Here is a 19590-nt window from a genome sequence, read left to right on the forward strand (position 1 = left end):
GACCCCTGGTATAATAATATATGTATAGTATGCTCTACTCCCTCTGTCCCCACTTCATAACAAATTCCTGTATGACAGGTGAATTCCAGCTAGTGATGTGAGTCACAAAATACATTTTGATACAATCGATCGATTGTTTTATTCTACGAATCTAAGTTAAAAGTAAATATCTGGGAGACCGAGCTTTGCTCGGAAAACATATAAAAAATCATAAATGCGCGTTTTCCCAGAGATTAGACTTAGCTAGATCGATTTATCGCCTCCGAAAACTCCCATATAGCAAATTTGATCGAAATCGTTAGAGCCGTTTCCGAAATCCCCGAAATATATAAATACACAAGAATAGCTCATTTAAAGGCTCAGAGTTTTAAAGGTATTAGATAAATAAATAATAAATTCACCTCGCCCTAACAACATACGAAGTGACGTAGTATAGTTTTGCCTAACTTTGCAAAACAAATGTCAAAATGAAATATATGTCATAATCATAATACTAAAGAAAAAGTGACCAAGCCCTTCTTCCTTGCCGAGTCATCAGCTTTTTACGCTTATTACCTACGAGTACATCTATACGGTTAGTACCTTAGAGAATATAACCAACGGAGACGCCATGTCTATCATTTTCGGTACAAAATAGTCTGCCGTTTTTTGCGGGGGAGGGGCACATCAAATGTATACGTAACGTAAACATAGCCATGTCAGATAAACGTCAGTCCATACATGTGATTGATATGAGGTTGACCATTGGCCGCCTATTTACGACAGAGGGGAACGCCTGTTAATGACCACTCCGTTTGGTTATATTCTCCAAGGTCAGTACGGACACTTTCTGCAGGAAAGCCGGTCAATGGAAGTTACAAATTGTACCATCCTAGTTATCCCTGGCCACAGACGCAAGGAATTTTCCGTACGGAATGACATGTGTAAGCGAGACAGCACTATCCATGTGTAGAGCGACGTCCCGTTCCCACCTGTCATTCCGTACGGAAACCGAATCAAAATTCGGAACGTGTGCGGCCAGGGAAGCGCTTATACATCTACACGGTCGCCGTCATAGAGGTACAATAATTCAAATTCAAATAATTTATTTCGGAAACATATGTCCATAGTTGTTAGTAACAAAAAATAACTTAAGAGCTAGCGTTAGTACAATTAATACACACATAAATATTATCACAGTCAAAACACAATCATACATAACCTAGTGAGCAATGCAAACGGTTCCAGTGCTCCTGGAAGCGCCCCTGCCATCTATCTGCAATGGTGTTTAGTATGCAATAATATAGAGATGAAACGGGGGAGGGGCCAAACGACCGAACGAGTAGCACTTAGGCCAAGCGCGCACCACGACTTTTTGTCGCGCGATAATTTAGTCGCAGAAATGTAACGTATGTGTTTATATGGCAGTGCGCGCATATGCGACAAAAAAATCGCAGCGATTTTAAAATTGTGATTTGTCACATTATTCCGCGACTGCTCGCGACGCGATTGTCGCAAAGTGAATTGCAGCATACGGAGTTGTATGGCCCTGCGCGCACTGCGATAATAAAATCGCACCCGGACCTCAGTCGGCACTTCGCTCTCCAAGCCTCAACATGTCGAAACCTGCTTCTCCGATGGAGTCTCAAGATGAGACGCTAGATGTTGACCATTTAATTATGGAAATAGAAGGAGATCACCTTTGTGGTATAAATACTCAAATTTATACGGCGATCGCATATTAAAGACACGTTTCATGACAAACGACTGGTACGAAATCCATGTTGAGAATGAACAAATCGTCGACTTTTTCATCGCAGTGCGCGCAGTGAATTTTCTGCGATATATTACAGCGCGATTCTAAAATCGTGTCGCAAAAATTAAAATCGTGGTGCGCGCTTGGCCTTATGGAACTTTCAGCAGGGAGTAGCAGAGAAAGCGGTATTATTGCTTGTCCTTGTCACAGTCTCACTTTTTGTTTGTTCCCCACCTTTTTATTAGTATGGATTATGGTGGGCAACAAATGAATTCGACCAATCACAGTGTCGCATTTGCGTATGTTTTGTCCCTCACGGAGGCACGCGTATACCACTTCTATACGATCCTACCTTCTATGGTCGCCGTGCACTTTTTGTAATGCCTGGGCCACACTAACGGGAAACGCCGTTGATTATCGCGATAATCCCAGTGTGGCCGTATGAAAAACGTCTATTATCAAACATTTTGTATGAAAATATGATAAAATAAAAATATGACGTTTATTGTGGAATTTTCACCCTTTATATCATCAAAGTCTACTAAAGAACTGGAAAAAGCCTAAATAAAAACGTTGGCATTCAAAAATAAAGTTTTTATTATACGGTAGTTATTCAAAGTACAAAAAACAACAATAATTAAAAGTTCCCTTGTAGTCATATTTACGCTATTTGGTTGTGGGTTCCGCAGTTGAAATTTCGTTCCTACGATCTTCAGAGTTCCGTGGATATTTGGGTTCATTGGGATTGAAACAATTGCCAATTTCTAAAAAGAAGAATAACTACATCAAATTACTGTGTACAGAGGAAAACCTACATCAAAGTATGTCAAAATAACACTTTAAACAAAGGACGAATAACGCTATTATTTTACTTTAAAACTTGCGGTAGTAATTGTGATCAACAGGCTCAACAGCATACACCTAGTTTTAAGGATTCGCCTTTAGCGGATCTAGCTTGTTTATTCTTATATTAGGTAGGCTGGTAGCAGGAAGCCCATCGCGAAAACCGAATTTCGCAAATTGCTGGGATCTTTCTCTTTCACTCCAATAATAATGTATTTTTTATTTTTCTCTTTTATTTGTTAATTTGGGTTTACTCTAATGAAGGCGTAAATAGAGTGACAGAGAAAGAAGCCCGCTATTTGCGAACTTCGATTTTTGCGGTAATAGCCTGGGCTATTGTACGCATCTGGAGGCGTAATCGTGAAAATCGAATCATTAGAAAATTGATAGCTTATTAGGGTTCCGTACCCAAAAGGAAAACGGGACCCTATTACTAAGACTTCGCTGTCCGTCCGTCCGTCCGTCCGTCCGTCCGTCTGTCTGTCACCAGGCTGTATCTCACGAACCGTGATAGACAGTTGAAATTTTCACAGATGATGTATTTCTGTTGCCGCTATAACAACAAATACTAAAAACAGAATAAAATAAAGATTTAATGGGGCTCCCATACAACAAACGTGATTTTTGACCAAAGTTAAGCAACGTCGGGCGTGGTCAGTACTTGGATGGGTGACCGTTTTTTTTTTTGCATTTTTTTCCGTTTTTCTTTTCATTATGGTACGGAACCCTTCGTGCGCGAGTCCGACTTGCCCGGTTTTTTGCTCATATATTACATAATTTACAGCCTGGCAAAAAAGAGTAGAAATTAAAAAGTGGCAACACTGTAGTGTCGTCCCTTTCAAATCAATATATATAAGAGAACGGGACGACACTACAGTGTTGCCACTTTTTAATTTCTACTCTTTATTGCCAGACTGTATTGTGTGAAATATAATAAAAATCTTTATACTAATCAACTCAACTCGCCTATTCTTCTCGAGAACTCCGAGAGTCCTTTCTTGTTGGCAGTGCAGAAGAAGTTCTCCTCAGCCATGCGATGCAGCCAACAGGATAGCTTAGGAAAACTGGAAGAAAAATATTTAAAAAGAAGCTTACAAGTACAAAGCACCGAAGTATATGAACAATACACATTTTGGGATGCTTACTAACTTTTTTGACAAAGTGGTTTGAGTTTCAACACTTACTTAATCAACATTATCGTGTCGATCGCAGGAAATCTACTATGACTAGGCAATATTCCTTTTTGTTTATAATGTTCATTGGCTGGCATTACTCGGCCCTTATCTAAAGGTTCCCTACAATCTTATATCTAGACATACTTTATGAATAATTATGATCACGAACTTGCTGACATCGATGGGCACGAGTATGTTGAGAGTGCTGACGGTGGCGGCGAGCGAAATGTCGCCGAGCGAAGGCCAGTTGCCGCTGCTGAACCACGGTCGCTTTGCTAGCATCTGCTCCATGTCAGCGTACGCATACTGGATCTCGTCATTCGTCTTCTTGTCTACATTGCGCAGCGTGCCACGCAGAATTGGGTTCTGAAAGTTTAAACTAAATTGTATTAACTACTTATTGGTGATGATGATCGCTCCTTTAAGAAACGTTTTATAAAAAAATAGTCAGGAATTAAAGATCCATAAATGGTAGAAATCTTACAGATGCCGCCTTGTACTGCGGGTAAAGCACGCAGCTGTTGAAGTGCAGGAATTGGTCGATAAGGGCGCGACTGCCAGGATCCGTTGGCAACAGGAACTTGCTCATCTCCGTGCAGTAGCGGGATGCCAGGTACGTCGTGATGGCGTGGCTGCGATACCATGCATGGTTTAAAGCTTAATTACATCTATCCTTTTTCTAGTAGACCGGTGTAGGTGTACCTAACAAATAAAGGATTTCCGATGGCCTGAGCCTGGAGTGAGCTTTCGGTTTCACGAAATATTAGAACATCGTTTAACACACAGACAAAATGTGTCCGGTGGCGATATAGGCCCCGAGCATGAACTGTAGGGGGCAGCATAGGAGCCGTCAGATTTTTGGCGCGAGGCGTAAATGTGTCGTTTATGCTTCCCATGTAGCCCACAAGATGGCAGAACCTATTATGCACAAGGAAACTTGCCGACGAGAATGGCAATGTACATGTGTACATATGTTTCCGATTCAGGCCACAAGATGGCAGACCGTCCAACGCGCACGGTCGCTATAGATGTAATAAGTAAGCCTATTCAAGTAGGTATGTATAGTGTACGTTTATTTATCGCTGCCTACTAAATTACAGTTGTGTAGTTTTTAGTTTTTATCTAAATAAATTTTAATCATATAAGTACTATACCTAAAAACTAGTGAATACCACAAAATTTCTTACATTCATTTAATTTAAAATGTCATATGATTAATATACCTATCACTTATTATCAAATCTCTATCCTTTAAAATCGGCAATGTTTGAAGAGGGTTCATCTGAAAAATTGTAAGTAAATTAGGTACCTAGTGAAAACTGTAGGTACTACCTACACCTAGTTTTCACTTCAAGAGAGTGTAAGAATAAGAACACAAGACATTGTAGAAAAATTTGGTATCGTCTTGGGTCGTCCCATTCGTTTTTCGTCAAGTTCTTAAATTAGTCCTATTCTGCTTTCGTCACTCATTCTACATTGAAAGCCACCGACGATTGTGACGAATGTAGAATGAGTGACGAAAGCAGAATAGGACTAATTTAAGAACTTGACGAAAAACGAATGGGACGACCCAAGACGATACCAAAAATTTTAACCATCAGCGCCACAAATTATGTAGTGATGTACAAAATTCAACATAATCGATCGATTTAACACAAAAAAAAAACTACAAACAGAAACTATTCCTGGACTTTTATGTTCTTCTTTATCCATGTTGACGTCTACTTCATGAATATCGATGTTCATAGCATCCAATGCCATCAAGACTGCACGACACGCAGGGCTGCGGTCTGCTTTCCACAGAGTGCAGTGCCTGAAAAATATAGTATATAGAAATACCTACCAGTCATAAGTACTGCCAGACATAGAAATTAAAAATTCGCTAACTTTAAACTGGTCATTAGAGGCCTACTAGGGGAACCCCCCATTTTAATTATTACGGATAGCTTAATAACAGAAGTGATTAAAATTATTTATCATTTTTCAATCAGCTGGGGTTACATTTTACTATTTTATGATTCAATTTAGATGTAATTTTTCTACCCTCCATACATCTCACGTCAAGACTCTTGAAACCATAGATATACATGTTGTCGACGTTGTCATAATCATATTTTTTTCAAATCATACGCTGCCAGACTGCCGTTCTTCAAGCAGGATCTTTGGAACCAAAGAATATGACAAAGAACAACTGTCAATCTTCGAAAGTGTGACCAAAAATGAAATGCAAGTGTGTGCGTAAATTGTCTATGTGAGATCAAAAATAGTGATGTCATGTTATAACAGATTAATAATCTGTCGATGTTTGATTGCTTTATCGACTACTTTTTCAAATGTGTTATTTTAAACGTTAAAATTCTTCGACATTATGACGTATAAATAACACTTGCACTGCGTTTGCCATCAAAATCGTTGCAGACTTATCTTAATGTAACTCTTAAGTACTGTGTTGGAAAGTGAAGTTTAAGTTTACCGCTATACATGAACACCTTCAAAAAGGTATAACAATCGTTATTATTTGAAGTCGGTTATAAAAGCTAATATCTTAATGATGTCTTGTGAAGAAATAATTACATAGCTATTAATATACCGACAAGTTATCGATACTGTCATGTGAACATTTTGTCAAGCCCTAGCGTAAAGTAACAGATTATGTTTATACACAAAATATTTTAAATTATAGACTAATATGATAAAATATTAGCACACAAAGGAAGAAAAACTTATAATGAACTGTATAAACCGGCTTCTTACACTTTTTACGCTGTTAATTTGACAAAATATCGGTATGAAAATTTCGCTCGGAATATCATAAATCCTCTGAAATGAGTATTTGCTTGGACTATTTGGCCCTGTGACACTGCAATCCGGCACACTACAAGACACCATCTTCACTGAATTACTTTATTTAATACTTTTCGTCCTAATCCGTGTATATTTTTCAATTTGAAAATTACCGTGATAAGCTCTTGGCCGTCCGCGGCCGTCGTCAAACTCAAAAGTGGTTACGTTTTCTCTTTGGTAGTCTGACTCTTTCGCACTCATGGGATGTTCATATACGTGATGGCTTCCCTTTCGCACACTTCAGCTGTCTGTCAAGCGCAAGCGAATCCTAGGTCTATGTTTGGAACATACCTTCATTAAAAAGTAGGCAAGTACGTACACTAGTGGCTCTGTGAGCTGTAGACCTCGCGAGCAGAGCTTTAAATTACATGGTGCTAAGAGCTTTAAGTATAGTAAATTAAAAAAAAAACCGGGCAAGTGAGAGTCGGACTCGCGCACGAAGGGTTCCGTACCATAATGCAAAAAAAAAACGAAAAAAAAGCAAAAAAAAAAACGGTCACCCATCCAAGTACTGACCACTCCCGACCAAGGACCGGAAAACCCCTCTTTACGCTTAATCCTATCCATTCGGTAACCCAATCGATTCGGTTACCGTATCATTCGGTAACCCTATCATACTGTTACCTGATTGTAATGGTAAGCTTATTGAAACGGTAACCTTAACCTTTAACCGAGTTAATCTCAAAACCCCATCGCGATAGGGTTTTTGTTAGGGGTTTTTAACAGGTTTTTATTCGGTTATGGTAACCTTTATTATCGGTTGCTTATACGTTTGCAACATCCGTATTTAGTGATGTGCCGTCAGTAAAATATTAAAAAAATAGTTGTTTTATTAATTGTTAACTTTCTTAATTTTGTTTTTTTTACTTTTTTGTTTATTTATTTACTATAATTCATTTATTTCATTAATGTTATTTATTTTATTAATAATATTTATTTTATTAATGTTATTTATTTTATCAATGATATTCATTTTATTAATGTAATTTATTTTATTAATAGTATTCATTTTATTAATGTTATTTATATGATTAATATTATTTATTTATTTTTATTATTTTGTTTATTGTATTTATTGTGTTTATTTCGTTCATTTCGTTCATTTCGTTCATTTCATTCATTTCATGTATTGTTTAGTATGTGGTTTCAGTGACAGAGTTATTCATACTGCGACCTGCGACTTTCTGCATTATATTCAATTAGAATGTTATTCTGAATTAAGTTAACTTTTGTAGTACAATGTATATAATTTGTAAAATAAATTTCACTCCTCTTTTCAATGGTCGGATTGATTTGAATTTTTTTTAGCGTAAAAGTTGTGATTGTGATAGATAGGTAGGTACATTTTTTTTAGGAGCTTTCGAAACGGTGATGATAATTTGATAATGAAGCTACATAAAAAGTAAACTGCGAAATTATAATTATGATGGTTCAATGTATATTCCTTTGCCAATTAAGTATGTATTTTGTTTATTATTCTTATCAGCCTTGAGGTCTTACGTATGCTATCTCTTTCACACATACGGAAAGTGAATGAGATAGCAAATTACAGCAGGTAAGAAAAGAGTCCTACGCTTATCACTAGATTTGCAGAAAGTCGCAGATCGCAGCATGAATTATTGTATTGTATTATTTGGCGTGTTTCCACTTGAGACCGTCATTTATTACTCATTGGCAATAACAATAAGATTTAGTCGTGGCGTGGTGAATTTTTTGACAGCATTTGTGATTTGAGACACTTGCGGTAGGCGGTGTGTGAAACGATATTAATACCTATTGATTTCCGTCTAATAATGAATGCAAATTTTAAATATCAGCTGAAATTTTTAAAAACACAATGAGTCTCGGTAGTAACTCGGACACTGAAACTACATACTAATGCCTATTCCCATCTGTGCCCGGCGGAGAGAAATAGGAATACACCATATCGAGCTATTCCTTTTATCATACCTTTAAAAACACCTTTTTTAGTGTTCCGTACCCAAAGTTCCGTATCTCATGACCCGTGCTGCCGTCCTCTGTTTCGAGATAATCGCAAAAAACCAACCCAAACATCTTTCTTGAATTTCTACGAAACGGAAAAACTTTTACCATTTTTTCTTTTTGTATGTGGTAGGTATATATATGTACTTATTTTAGGTATTTATAGTATGTTTCTAAACAGCTCGGTTTTTTTTTAATAAAAAACACTTTAGATTAGTATTAAGCTTAAAAATGTGTAGGTCGTACTAGTCAAGAAGGCGGTAAACATGCGTTATGCGGCGTTCTAACTTAGTTACAAAGTAGAAACTAGGTAAAAACGCCCTATATGTCACATGCTGCCTTTTTGCTTAGTAACAATGTATAATTCGCACTTGAAATCCTAAGTTAAAATACCTTATAGCAGCTATTCGGTCTTTTTGGTTAGTATACTAGGAAAAATTTAGATTTTGTCCAGATTTTCGACTAGCGTGCTAGTGTAAAAAAACGTATACCACCAAAAACACCGAATATACGGTTTTATAGATTAGTATTTATGGAAGAAATGGGAATAAAAAACAGTCACGTAGTTTAAATGTTTTTTATATACGAACAAAAACGCCATACTACTAGGCTATTATTAAAAAAACGAGATCCAGCGATTACTTTTTGGATTATAATCTTAATTACCATACAAAATTAACACATAAATTGGGGTATTCCCACTAGTTACCATCAAGTTGTTACCAGTGGTAACTAATGGGATTTGTTTCCCAGTAGTTACCACTGGTAAAAGGTGGGATTTTTTCCCCAGTAGTTACTACAATTTTGTAAGGGTTCAATAAAGCCTCTATTTTTATAGTATTCTACTTATACTGTTTTTATTACTATTTAACTATAACAACATGATGGTAACTAGTGGGAATAACCCTATTTATATGTTAGTTTTGTATGGTAATTAAGATTATAATCCAAAAAGTAATCGCTGGACCTCGTTTTTTTAATAAAAGCTTAGTAGTATAGTGTTTTTTGTTCATATAATAAAAGACATTTAAATTGTACTGTAAAAAAATGTTGGTGGTAACTACTAGGGTAAAAATCCCACCATTTACCAGTGGTAACTACTGGAAAAAAACTTCCCAGTAATTACCACAAAACTGAGTTGGTGGTAGCTACTGGGAAGAAAGGTGGGAAATAAATTCCCAGTAGTTACCACTGGTAACAACTTGGTGGTAGATACCTAACTGGTGGGAATAACCCCATAATATGTACAAATTTTTAATGTGTACAGTCTTTCTGATTTTATTTGTATCATAGGCTAGGTTTACTCGACTCTACTAATGACATTACATGTACTTCTAATGAGCATGAGCAACGAAACTTAAAAGAGTCCGCAATAAGCTCAGCCGAATTATTACTTCCCATAAAAACGGAGATTCGTACTCATTTTAAAACAACGTGTTGGATTGTAATAAATTGCACATATAATAACAAGGTATATCTATACCAGTACCTAATTAGTTTATATTCCAACAAAACTAATGAAATAGAGGAAAAATAAGTTTTGTATGAAAAACTTATATTCGCTGTATTTTTTTTATTATGGTATCTGAAGCTACACATTAATTACAGGCATAGATATACCTTATCATTTAGTGAGTACAAAGTTTTAGAGCAATCTACCTAATCGTTTTAAAATGAGAGCGTAACTACGTTTGTATGGAGATCCCAGCTTGCTGCTGACTTAAATCTTAGCAACCATCTATCTTTGTAGGTGACCAGTTTTCGCATACACGTAACTCACAATAATACATCATGTTTTACCGAATTCGTGGCATCTCTAATAGTTATTTTAGTTTGTTATCAATAGGCATCGAATCATCGAGAGTTTCATCGCACGGTAAGACGTTAGCGAGTTGTGTAGTCTACATTAACAATAAAATTAAACTCGTATTAATTCCTGCACATACTCTGTCATTTATTTAATTCTAAAACGCATTTTAGCGGTTGCACCTAATTAAAAATCAGATTCAAATTTTAATAAAATTATTTTTCTATTAGATTACAAACTCATAGCTTTTACTATTTTAACATACAACTATTACCTAATACACAAACATACCAACTTATTTTAAGATACATATTATTTTTTTTATAAAACCCACTTAGGTATTTAATGGCCTAATATATATATAACTCTCAGTTGATTTTTGGATGGACCCAGGTTCCATACAAAGATGCCCATGGTCCTTTGTCCTGGTTATCTAAATACTTAGGCGGAAAATGTTATTCTGTCCATAAGAATTCTCATTAAATTTCCCTTTAAAACATTTTTCAATAAGATTTAAACTCTTCGTAATGTCAAATACCTACTTGGCTTATAGGGAATTAAACCCGATACAATTAGCGCTAATATAAATTTGATTTTATTTAAATAAAAGCAGTCAAACCGTCGAATGAAAAAATAAAACTTAAACAACGTTTGCTGTAGAAAAGTACGTATGAACAATTTCATCATCACAAACTACGCTAGAAAGACGTATTTGCTGTCGAGCGTAAGTATTTGCGAGGCAATTTTAAAGTATATACCTTGATAAAAATGATAATACTCGAAGGTACTGATTGTAAACACTACATATTATTGATAAAATATGATAGTAATGCAATAATAAAGTATTTTTCTTACTTTGGCGTTCGGTCAATATTTCGCGCGCAAAATGCCACCTCCGCTCGCATACCGGCAGCCACAAGCCTGCGCTTGCGGCTGACGGCTTTTACTTAGCATAAGGGTGTCTTTCGGCGCGCGGGGAGCATGACGAAGGTTGAAGCATATACTGCGTTATAGACTAGTTAGACGCACTTTCAACCATTATAAAAGTTTGTTTGCGTTTAATACGACGTCCATACAAAATAAGAAGAACGTATAACATTTATACGTTTCTAAAGACTATTACGGTGACGTAAAAAAGTTAAGTGATACTAGGCTTAAATGACGTATGAGACATTTAAACAAAAAAAAAATACTATACGATTTTTTAGACTAGTATCCGATCTAAATTTTTGCTAAAGATCCTAATCTTAAAGCGCGTATAGCGTCTTTTACGTATTTTTAGCCTAGTTTTTGGCTTATACGTTATTTTAGGCTAGACATGGTGGATAAGATTTTACGCAAACCAGAGCGTAAAAAAACGTATAGCTGCATATACGTTGTTTTAGCCTGGCTTTGTCAAATAGTCGCTTTTTAGACTAGGAACGCTTAGAAAATTAGTGCAAATACGGTCTTTTTACGATATTTTTCTCGAAAACTAAGCCACTTATCGGAAAACGGGCCAAAGTGGTCGATGCATCTCGATCTCTACATTACGAATATCACAAAAAGTCAATTGTGGCAAAATGTCGAAAAACTGCCTTTTAGCTTAGGAGGGCAGCGTGATAGCTAGGCAGTTGACATTTTCACAGATTATGTATTGCTGTTGCCGCTATTACAACAAATACTAAAAACAGAATATTATAAATATATAAGTTGGGCTCCCATATAACAAACGTGATTTCTTTGCTGTTTTTTGCGCAATGGTACAGAACCCTTCCTGCGCGAGTCTGACTCGCACTTGGCCGGTATTTTATTTTTTACATTAAATTAGGCACAGTGAGCCATTGAAGTGTTTCGCTATCCACCATCCGGTCAGATCAGCTGAATTGTACCTGATGATTTAGTTATCACATTAAAAGCAATACGGGTATCGACCAATACAAAGACTATGCGGCAGTAAATTAAAGTAATAAAATTAGGTATAAATTAGACAAGAAACTATTATTATTTACTTCTATCTATACGGCACCCAGACTGCATTTTAATCCAGGAATATTATTAAGAATATAAAATCATGATTACATTTACTTGATTAAGAATGAGATTATTCTTATTAAATTTGTTCACATACGTTTTTTATTTCCGATCAAAATTATTGGAATAATTTTGACGGAAATAAAATCAACATGATTTTATTCTTAGGAATTCTTATTCAAATAATGATTTTATTCTTGAATGCCCAACACTGCTTACTAAGTATGTATCTATTTAATTTTATCAAAATTATTTCACCTAGGTACCAATGTCACAGATACTCAATAAATATAATGAATTCTGGTATTAATGAAAGATTTGAAGTATTAAAATAAGGTTATCACTGCTATAGATAATATATATATTTTCTGCTCGCTGCATTAAGCAAAACAAGGTAAATTACGACTTTTAGCTGACACAACTCACCGCATCTGAAAACGTTTAAAAGTAGTTGCTTATTATAAAATAAGCCCATAATAACTACCTATTATGTCATTTGTCAACAATGGTTAAATATCTACCACACTACCACAATCCGCTAACGCATGTATCTTTATCACAAAGTGATTTTTTTAATCACTCTATCTAAAGATAAACTATACCTACCAGTAAAATTACTAGTTAGGTTAAAATATTTCCTTAAATCAGTCTTTACTCTGTAGGTACATACCAAGTTTGAACCCGAAAATAGAAAAATAATATCTAAGTAGCATTAAAAATATAACTAAATAATAGCAGATATTGCTAGGATAGGATGGTGTTTACTTGCAGCAAGCCCTTTTCTAAAAATTCTAAACTAGAATTGCTCCGAAATGAACAAAAACAATAAGAACACACAGGTATAAAGATAAACAAAGGAATGGCCGCGCTGCGGCTGTCGCTCCAAAGTAATACTGTAATCGCTCAATAATGTTTTCAATTTTAGCTTAAGGACTCAAAGTACAATATTGTTTGAATTGACAATAAGCGAAGTTACCGACAAAAAAACATGTTTGTGCTGGAGACTTAATAGACCGCCCATGCCAACCACGGTTATTCAATAATAAGTTCAATTTAAGTGTGCGTAAAGATTACAATCGTTTGAACTGGTTCAAAACCTTATTATGAGGTAACTGAATCGACTGGGTTTTTATTTCGGTTACCGGTAACCGAGGTTAACTCGATCTGATACGGTTACCGAATCAAAGTGTTACCTTATCAGACGGTTACCGTTATGGTAGGGTTTTTTATAACCACTTTTAAAATAACCCTATGAAAAACCCCGGTTAAGGTAACCGGTTCCGGTCCCTGCTCCCGACGTTGCTTAACTTTGGTCAAAAATCACGTTTGTTGTATGGGAGCCCCATTTAAATCTTTATTTTATTCTGTTTTTAGTATTTGTTGTTATAGCGGCAACAGAAATACATCATCTGTGAAAATTTCAACTGTCTAGCTATCACGGTTCGTGAGATACAGCCTGGTGACAGACGGACGGACGGACGGACGGACGGACAGCGAAGTCTTAGTAATAGGGTCCCGTTTTACCCTTTGGGTACGGAACCCTAAAAAGTTATATCCCAGCATACAAATACTGGGGATCGAACCCAGACTCTCTGTGCAAACAAAAAAAGCGAACGTTTACAAACTGAGCCAAATAGTTCTTAGATAAGCTGACGAAATTTAGCTACTCATTCTCATGTTAAAATTAGTTAAAATTAAATATCTCAATACCTCCGAAACCAGCGAAATAAATTTTCTGAATTTTTGGCCATTTAATCTATAAACATCTCAAAAAGAAAAGAGTGGTAAGCTTATGATTCTTATGAACAAGAGATGGCCAAAACTGATGATGGCCTGGCTCCAAAGAAAAATAAAATAAAAAGAAAATGTTAAAAGAATACCATTAGTGAGCCGATTTGCCGATAGATGGCGCTGTACAGAAGTATACCGGTATACCTACCGATGCCTACAAATGGGTCGGCCACGCCCACGCATGACATGAAACGTGATACGTTCTACAATGTTCACTGCAGTTATTAACCAACTTCAAAAAGAGGAAGTATTTTTTCCAGTATTATGCATATTGTCAGGTCCCAATTATGTTTATTTTAATTACAAAATATGTTCAAAATTTCTGGAATGCATGTGCGATGCCCAAATAGCTTTTCTTCCACAGCGGGCATGAACTGAAATGTTAGTAAAATACACAAAAAAAGAAAAAATCATTTAACATAACACTTTAAACAAACTCTCGCGTTTCGTACACATAATTAATTAATTAATGTTACTAACGAGTCTAATGCACTTTAAACTCTCGCGTTTTATGTAATTATCTAATTATGTAAAACTCATCAAAACGAGGTGGATTCGTAGTAACAAATTGCTTCAATATTTCATAAAGAGAAATACTCTTCAGCTAGGTAGCTGATTCGATTAGTTAGCAATATTAGCATTTAATTAAACCCTTATACCTACTGTAATATTATATCCTTAAGTAATAATATTGTAAAACCCATATTTGTTTTGCACCATTGTAGACCGCTCTCGGCGATTTGAAGCGCATACTTCCTTTATCAACATAATATGCAAACTAAGCATAAGGTTACATATCGCATATGGATGAAAGAACTTTTTTGTTTTCTCGAGGCGTCATCGATCATCATCGTCATTGGTCAGTTGACCTCGGAGGAGGAAACATTGCGTTGCGTTGTCTTTTGGTAAAATGGCTTATTTTAATTTCAATAACTTGTTCCGAGTCCGAGTGATAACGAGGTGCTGCAGTACGAACTGGACAGTGTAAGTAATTTGTTGTTAATTATGTTTAAACATTAACAAAGCTTTTTTTTACTTTGTATGGCCGGGGACTGTCTCATTTCAATGTAATTGTATTGTACTCTCCTTTTCAGGTTTTTTGCATTGTGTGGGTTTTTTTAATATACAGAATTAAGTTGATTTAGTTACTTTGAATAGACGATATAGTTTATGCAATTTATTTGGGACTTTTGAATGGTATTTTTAACAAATTTTTTTTGTAGGAACAAAACTATGAATAACAAATTAATCTTGTATGGGGATGAAGCATCCCCTCCCGTTCGGTTCGCCCTAATGGTCGCATCCGTGTTAAAGATCAAGTTAGAATACCAACACGTAGACCTTTTTAAGGCAGAGAATAAATCTCCATTTTATACAAAGGTAATGTAAATTATTCGCGTTTAAATAAATATATATATTTAAGATATATGCACTTACGAGTATGTACGTATTAGTCACGCTCCGTGATTGTTATGACCCAAAATTATTAGGGTTCTAGCTAATTTGGACATTCCATATAGTCGTAAGTATTAAACAATCAATTTAGCTTTAATATTGTACTATTATGATTATTCTTGTTTATCCATCAAATAAATCATCTTTTAAAAAATGAAAAAAAAAATCAATTTAGCTACGGCCCTAAACGGCTCAACAGTCGCGGAGCGTTGATAGTATATTTTTAAGTTGATATTATTAAGTACAATTTTTTTACTTTATAGATTAATCAACTACAAAAAGTACCCGCGTTGCAAATCGGCGATGACGTCATTTGTGACAGTCATGCCATTGCATTGTACCTGTGCCGCATCGGAGAGGGACGGCGTCTGTATCCAAAAAATCCCATTACAAGAGCAAAAGTCGACCAGACCATGTTCTTCAACTCTGGCACGTTGTTTCCGATTGACAGCTATATATTTGTGAGTATAATATATACAATACAATACAAAAGAAACAGTAACTATAAACTCATAAGTCATAAGGCATATAAATTAAACTACATTTGACAACCGGACCGGAGGTCTAATCGCCTACATTTAGGTAAGTAGTACTTGTACCAACCTACCTATATTCTAGGTTCTAGGTCATAAATTTCTAAGCCTTATTTGTCAGCGTTATTCGCGGGTTTCCGGAATAATTGGAATAAATCTTACCTATTCATTCTGCTCGACATCATGTCAATTCATGTCAGTGTCACACACATCTAAAATTAAATTTAGACCCGGTGTTTAGACCCCATTATATGTTTCACAAAATAACTCTGTGAAGGAAAGAAATAGTATTTTATGTAATCTTGATAAAATGGAGAGCTTTCCAGTCTAAACTCTAAATCATAATTAGATTCCAAAAAATGTTGCCACTGCAATAATTTGTTTGTAAAATAGTAAATTCCTTTTTATAGATAAGTACGCTAAGATAATTTATTTATTGGTAATTTTACGCCTACGATTTAAAAAAGTACTTTTATTTACTTATTTTTACATAAATACAAGACGCGCTAGTAAAAAGTGGCAACATTGTCTTACTTTTTTTGGAATCTTTTTATGATTTAGAGTTTAGAGTATAGTACCGATACCGTGTTTAGGCCACGAAGCTTGCTGAGTGGCCTAAAAGTGGGTACCAGATTGAAAAGTTTGATTGTATCACTATTGTCGTAGGTATACAATACTTTAATTTTCTATTTTTATTTTAATTATTTTAGGGATAATCATATAGATATTTAGATATACAAACCAAAAGTTAGTACATATACAGCCGCGATACCTTCTTTTTACCCACTGAGCTGCCAAAGTTAAACCCGACGTGGCGATTAATTTAATTACACTTCATATTCATTGGGACAAGGGGTTTTTGTTACGTTTCGTCACGTTAAATGAATTACCGGGTTGTATAATATAATTACCTACTAAATCTTAAGTAGGGTCTGTTTCGCAAAGTCTGAGTAAAGTATTGGATAGCTAATTAACAAATAAATTAACTGCCAGATTAAACTTCCTGATAAAATAGTTCCTTAATATATTTAGATTTATTTAATATCAAATTACAATTAATTATTAATATAAATAATAGTTAATAGTTACCTACTTAGGTAGATAAGTTATATTTTTTACCAAACCAGTTGGTAAAGGCTCTCTTGATTGTTCAAAACTGATGAGAAAGTTGCATTTTATCCACTCACGTACATGTGTGGCAAAAGTAGGTACCTACCTAAGTAAATGAAAATCTTGAGTAGTTTCCTTATGTGGGCTGGTAGAATTATTGACTTTCAAATGATGATTTTGAATGATAAATATTTGATGACATTCATTTCGAATAGATTTGGTTTGATTTTGTTAGATATTTTACAGTTAGTAATTTCCTTGCGTTGGTGTGGTAAAAAAGATTGTGTTTCACTCGGGGGCAAAATTTGTTTAACCATAGTGCTATGAAACCCTCGCAATGCTCAAGATTCCACTTTTCGAACCACTCGAATCTTTCGCTTGCTCGGGTATCATTATTAGCACGAGCGGTTAAACAACAACTTTCTCTCCTTGTAAAATTTACTTTTTTTAGACGGAATATTTTCGAGGCAAATGGCCTGCCAATGATGTGAAGATTCAGGAGTGGCATTCTGCAGTGGATCGTTTAGAGCATCTTTTGGTCAATCAGATGTGGTTGGCTTGTGACAAGGTAATATGAAGTTGCATTTTTGTGTTAAATAAAGTGTATTTGGGTAATTCCGAATACTTCAGAATGTATAGGGTAAATTCGAAAATCACCTGTAATTATATTATAGTTGGTCAAACCAATTTGTCAGTCAGTAAGAACCAGGAAAACGAAACTCATCCTTTTTTTTGGGTGCTAGTACTAGTGTAAGACAAATATAGTATGATTCTCTCTGTCTATGATTGAAATGAGACAGTCCTTTGACAAACTATACATTAGATTGTCCCTCACGGACGCACGCGTATTTATTAGCACATCTATGATTACATTACAATGTTTTATTTTCAGGTTACACTTGCTGATTTGTGCTGTGCAACTACAGTGAGCTCGCTACAACTATTGTTACCCCCGTTGGACCGACATGTTAAAGTTAAGCAATGGTTAGACAGGTTGCAAAAGCTCTCTTGCTATGAAATAAATTTACGAGGACTAGAGCGACTGAAAAGTTGTATTTGTAGTTTAGAATAAATATTCGATTAATACAAGTATGTTGGTTATATATTATTGGAAACCTAACCTCACAATACCCCAATAAACAAAAAAAACAACGGGTTGCACTCCGGGAGTGCCGACAGAAGTGAAAACTCAATGACTAGTCCAAAATGTCTAGCTGCAGCACTGTATAATTGACCCATCCTCCTTTCTATCGAAAAACGTTAGTTCCGAAATTGCTGGTCAGTGAGCTTGTTTAAAATTCGAAATTCAGAGCCCTTCAACGTGCACACTAGCGCCACAGCTAAATAATCGTGATTATTTAAATTTAACGAAAGATATTGAAAAAAGGGGGCCGCTCTTCGAGCAACACCGGCTTCCGACACATCGGAAGGGAGGGGCCCAAGCGATATCTCACCGTACAAATCTTTCTGCCATTTTTCGCGGGGGGAAAGGTGCACACAGTCGCACTTCTCACACACTTACATACAAAATCCAATCTGTAATGACGACACAAATACATAGAAAATGACACACGTCAAAGACAAATCTTGCAAACCTCGATCTCTTTTTGTGTACGGACGAGTGACAAGTGTCACAACACGCACACTAACACATTTTCGTTGAAGTATGTTATTGTATTCCACTTTGTATTTTGAGAGATGAGATGTCGGATTTGTCCCTCGACCGATCCGCAATTTGTACTGAGCGAGCAAAATCGATAAATCCAACAATTACATGAGACTAAAATATAATAATTGTGTTTGAACGTGAAATTAAACGTATGATATGTAAAAAAAATATTACATGTGAAATGTAACACTTTCTTTTTGTAAATTTGATGTCCCCGACCTCTTTTTATAACAAAAAACCGAGCAAACAGGCATTTTTGTGCAGCAGTGTTCACGCGCGCGTCTGGACTCGGTCTAGTGAAAAATCCAAGTGCAACTTATAGTTTTATTACCCGCGCTAGATTAGATTGACGCGCTAATCTTGTACCTCGGCAGAGGGGAAATAGTGCGAATGCCGCCTCCCAGATGGCAAGGTTAAGGACACATGTCTCACATTGAAACAGTCGTTTATAAACACTATGTTGCAAGGAAGTGTATGAAATCAAGCATGGAGATGCTCAAAACCCTCCCGCGTCTACCTAGTTGGCAATCATGCTCCGTGGACATAAAAGGCGCCTTTTTCGCAGCATGCCGTACGTGCCGACCAGATTTTCGATTCACAATTAAACTCAGGTGTGTGTACAATGAAACAAG

The 19590-nt window shown here is 35.8% G+C and overlaps 2 protein-coding genes across 2 annotated transcripts; one reads left to right on the forward strand and one right to left on the reverse strand.

Moving 5' to 3' along the window:
- Nucleotides 1-3505: 3505 nt before the first annotated feature.
- Nucleotides 3506-5786, reverse strand: LOC134797936 (glutathione S-transferase 1-like). The gene is made up of 6 exons (XM_063770275.1): nucleotides 5641-5786; nucleotides 5428-5566; nucleotides 4977-5035; nucleotides 4238-4385; nucleotides 3923-4119; nucleotides 3506-3642 (listed from the first exon to the last, which is right to left on the reverse strand). Exons 1-6 carry the CDS (start codon nucleotides 5679-5681, stop codon nucleotides 3531-3533), a joined length of 696 nt encoding a protein of 231 aa, XP_063626345.1. The 5' UTR covers nucleotides 5682-5786; the 3' UTR covers nucleotides 3506-3530.
- Nucleotides 5787-15009: 9223 nt separating this feature from the next.
- LOC134797938 (glutathione S-transferase E14-like) lies at nucleotides 15010-19066 on the forward strand. The gene is made up of 5 exons (XM_063770276.1): nucleotides 15010-15175; nucleotides 15415-15571; nucleotides 15910-16107; nucleotides 17741-17857; nucleotides 18182-19066. The coding sequence occupies exons 1-5, from the start codon at nucleotides 15102-15104 to the stop codon at nucleotides 18359-18361; spliced, it is 726 nt and encodes a 241-aa protein (XP_063626346.1). The 5' UTR covers nucleotides 15010-15101; the 3' UTR covers nucleotides 18362-19066.
- Nucleotides 19067-19590: the final 524 nt, after the last annotated feature.

This window comes from Cydia splendana, chromosome 16 (genome assembly GCF_910591565.1).
Source record: "Cydia splendana chromosome 16, ilCydSple1.2, whole genome shotgun sequence".
In the NCBI taxonomy this organism is placed as follows: domain Eukaryota; kingdom Metazoa; phylum Arthropoda; class Insecta; order Lepidoptera; family Tortricidae; genus Cydia; species Cydia splendana.

Excerpts from the sequence above, each read along its gene's own strand:
- LOC134797936 (XM_063770275.1), bottom strand. The coding sequence starts at position 5,681 with ATGGGGGGTTCCCCTAGTAGGCCTCTAATGACCAGTTTAAA. Across the intron at positions 5,567-5,640 it reads CCTCTAATGACCAGTTTAAA|GCACTGCACTCTGTGGAAAG; the intron begins GTTAGCGAATTT and ends TATATTTTTCAG. Across the intron at positions 5,036-5,427 it reads AAAGTCCAGGAATAGTTTCT|ATGAACCCTCTTCAAACATT; the intron begins GTTTGTAGTTTT and ends ACAATTTTTCAG.
- LOC134797938 (XM_063770276.1), top strand. The coding sequence starts at position 15,102 with ATGGCTTATTTTAATTTCAATAACTTGTTCCGAGTCCGAGTGATAACG. Across the intron at positions 15,572-15,909 it reads AATCTCCATTTTATACAAAG|ATTAATCAACTACAAAAAGT; the intron begins GTAATGTAAATT and ends TTTACTTTATAG. Across the intron at positions 16,108-17,740 it reads CGATTGACAGCTATATATTT|ACGGAATATTTTCGAGGCAA; the intron begins GTGAGTATAATA and ends TACTTTTTTTAG.